The following is a 1,893-nucleotide window of genomic DNA, read 5'->3' on the forward strand; positions in this document are numbered from 1 at the left end:
TCCATATAATGTAGGTGTCGTGTCCATACGTATTCCTACATGGAGTGAAAGAAGATCAGGGTGAGTCCTTGGCCCTCTGGACCGTTGATGGTGCCCTAATTTTAATTAGGCCCCTTAATTAAATTCCCTAATGATGAGGCATCGTGCCTTCAAGCCATTTCTTAATTGCAAGTGGTTTAATCATAGCATCAAGACCCCACGAGAGGGTTTTATTCCTCACTATTAAATGAAATGACCAAACTACCCCACCTACAAGGCTACAACCCACTGGCCCCGCCACTTTCCTTTTTGTTTCATGGTTGGGCCCGATGAAGACAATCCCATCATCTGCCACGTGTAAAATGCCCCACGAGGTGAGGGGCCAGCCAAAAGGATGAACACAGATGGGTGGGCCCCCACTCCACGGTGAAGAGGGGGGGGGGGGGGGGGGGGGGGAGGAATGGGATGCCGACCTGGCGAGAGATTGATTGAAATGAGGCCAAAATGAATGCCAAATGAAATGAAATGGAGATGTTTCGCTGCATATAAATGGGGAGAGAGTAGGGGTCGTGGAGTCGCCGTGATTTGGGGGAGTGATGGCCGGAATCCGGCAAAATTTTTGCTGGAGAATTGAATTTTCTGGAGATCGAGAAATATGCTGAGGGCCTTCGGAATTTCCCTGGGAATGGGTCGGGAATTGGGGTCTGGTCGTAGGGAGAGGCTGATCGGAAACTTTGGCTATCCGGCCGCCGCACCGTCGCATGTCGCCGTAGGCGGCAACGGCGGAGACCTGGCCGATCTCGCAGAGGATGAGGTTTGGTTGACAATTGACGATATGGTGGCTGTGAAGGACGATATCAAGCGTCTTCCACACACCGCCGCCGCCGGCGGTGGCAGCTTGAACCGGAGGTGGCTCGCCTCCTCCTCCGACGGCCGCCTCATCGGCGGGTTGTCGTTGGTATTCGAGGAAGCTGGTGGAGGCGGGAACTCGGCAACGGCGGCGAGGATCATACACCACCTCTGGCCTCCGGAGGATCCTCCGGCCAGAATGGTGCGCCACTCCGCCCCGGTCAGCGTGCCGGATTGGTCCAAGATCCTGCTCGAGTCATCATCGACGGACTCGTCACAGGAGGCCGACGTGGCAACCTCCCCGGTGGGCGAGGAGCAGGAGTGGGTTCCACCACACGAGTACCTAGCGCGCTCCCGGAGCCGGAGCACGGCGAAGTCAGTGTTCGAGGGGGTGGGGCGCACTCTCAAGGGGCGGGACATGAGCCGGGTCCGGAACGCGGTCTGGCGCCAAACCGGGTTCTTCGGTTGACTCTTTTGACCGGCCGAGCCCGGACCCTTTTCCGGAGAGTTTTGGGATATTCTTTAGCATTTGCTGTGATTTGGCAGCCATAATTCCCCCATTGAGCCATAATACTATTAGATGGGAAGTCAGATTCCGGCCAGCTTGTGGTCATTCCGGACACAACTTGAGCGTGTACAAAGCAAAAAAAAAAAAATCAAAAGCATATGGTGAGCGACCACTCTGGCAGAACGTATTGTATAGTTGTTCATTTTGATAGTATTTCACTTGCTATAATGCTTTGCAGGAGTTGGTTTGCTTTAATTTTAAAATCTTCTATTCTAATTTTGATTTACAATAAAAAAAAATAGAAGATCTGCATTTCATATCACTGAGAGGTTATGTTTTATGAGAAGTTTTGGAAACCAAAAAACCAAATTAAAAAAGGGGAAGGGGTGGGGGGGGAGAAAGAGGGTGCTTGTTGGGGATTAAGAACAAACCCAATTACACAAATTACATAACCAAGTATTTAGCCCACAAAAACACAGAAAATGGTTGTGTTGACAGCACACATATCAGCGTAGCTATTTTTTGTGCCAAGTACTTCGATAAGTGCTCGGCCCCGA

General features: G+C 51.5%; 1 protein-coding gene across 1 annotated transcript; it reads left to right on the forward strand.

The window, feature by feature from the left end:
* Positions 1 to 664: 664 nt before the first annotated feature.
* On the forward strand, positions 665 to 1,297 carry LOC149834613 (uncharacterized). The gene has a single exon (XM_090009414.1). It carries the CDS (start codon positions 665 to 667, stop codon positions 1,295 to 1,297), a length of 633 nt encoding a protein of 210 aa, XP_089865540.1.
* Positions 1,298 to 1,893: the final 596 nt, after the last annotated feature.

The sequence above is a fragment of the Nuphar pumila genome, chromosome 6 (assembly GCF_984573655.1).
Source record: "Nuphar pumila chromosome 6, dmNupPumi1.hap1.1, whole genome shotgun sequence".
NCBI lineage: Eukaryota > Viridiplantae > Streptophyta > Magnoliopsida > Nymphaeales > Nymphaeaceae > Nuphar > Nuphar pumila.

What these genes read in the sequence shown, in the direction of transcription:
- LOC149834613 (XM_090009414.1), top strand. Translation starts at nt 665, where the DNA reads ATGGGTCGGGAATTGGGGTCTGGTCGTAGGGAGAGGCTGATCGGAAAC.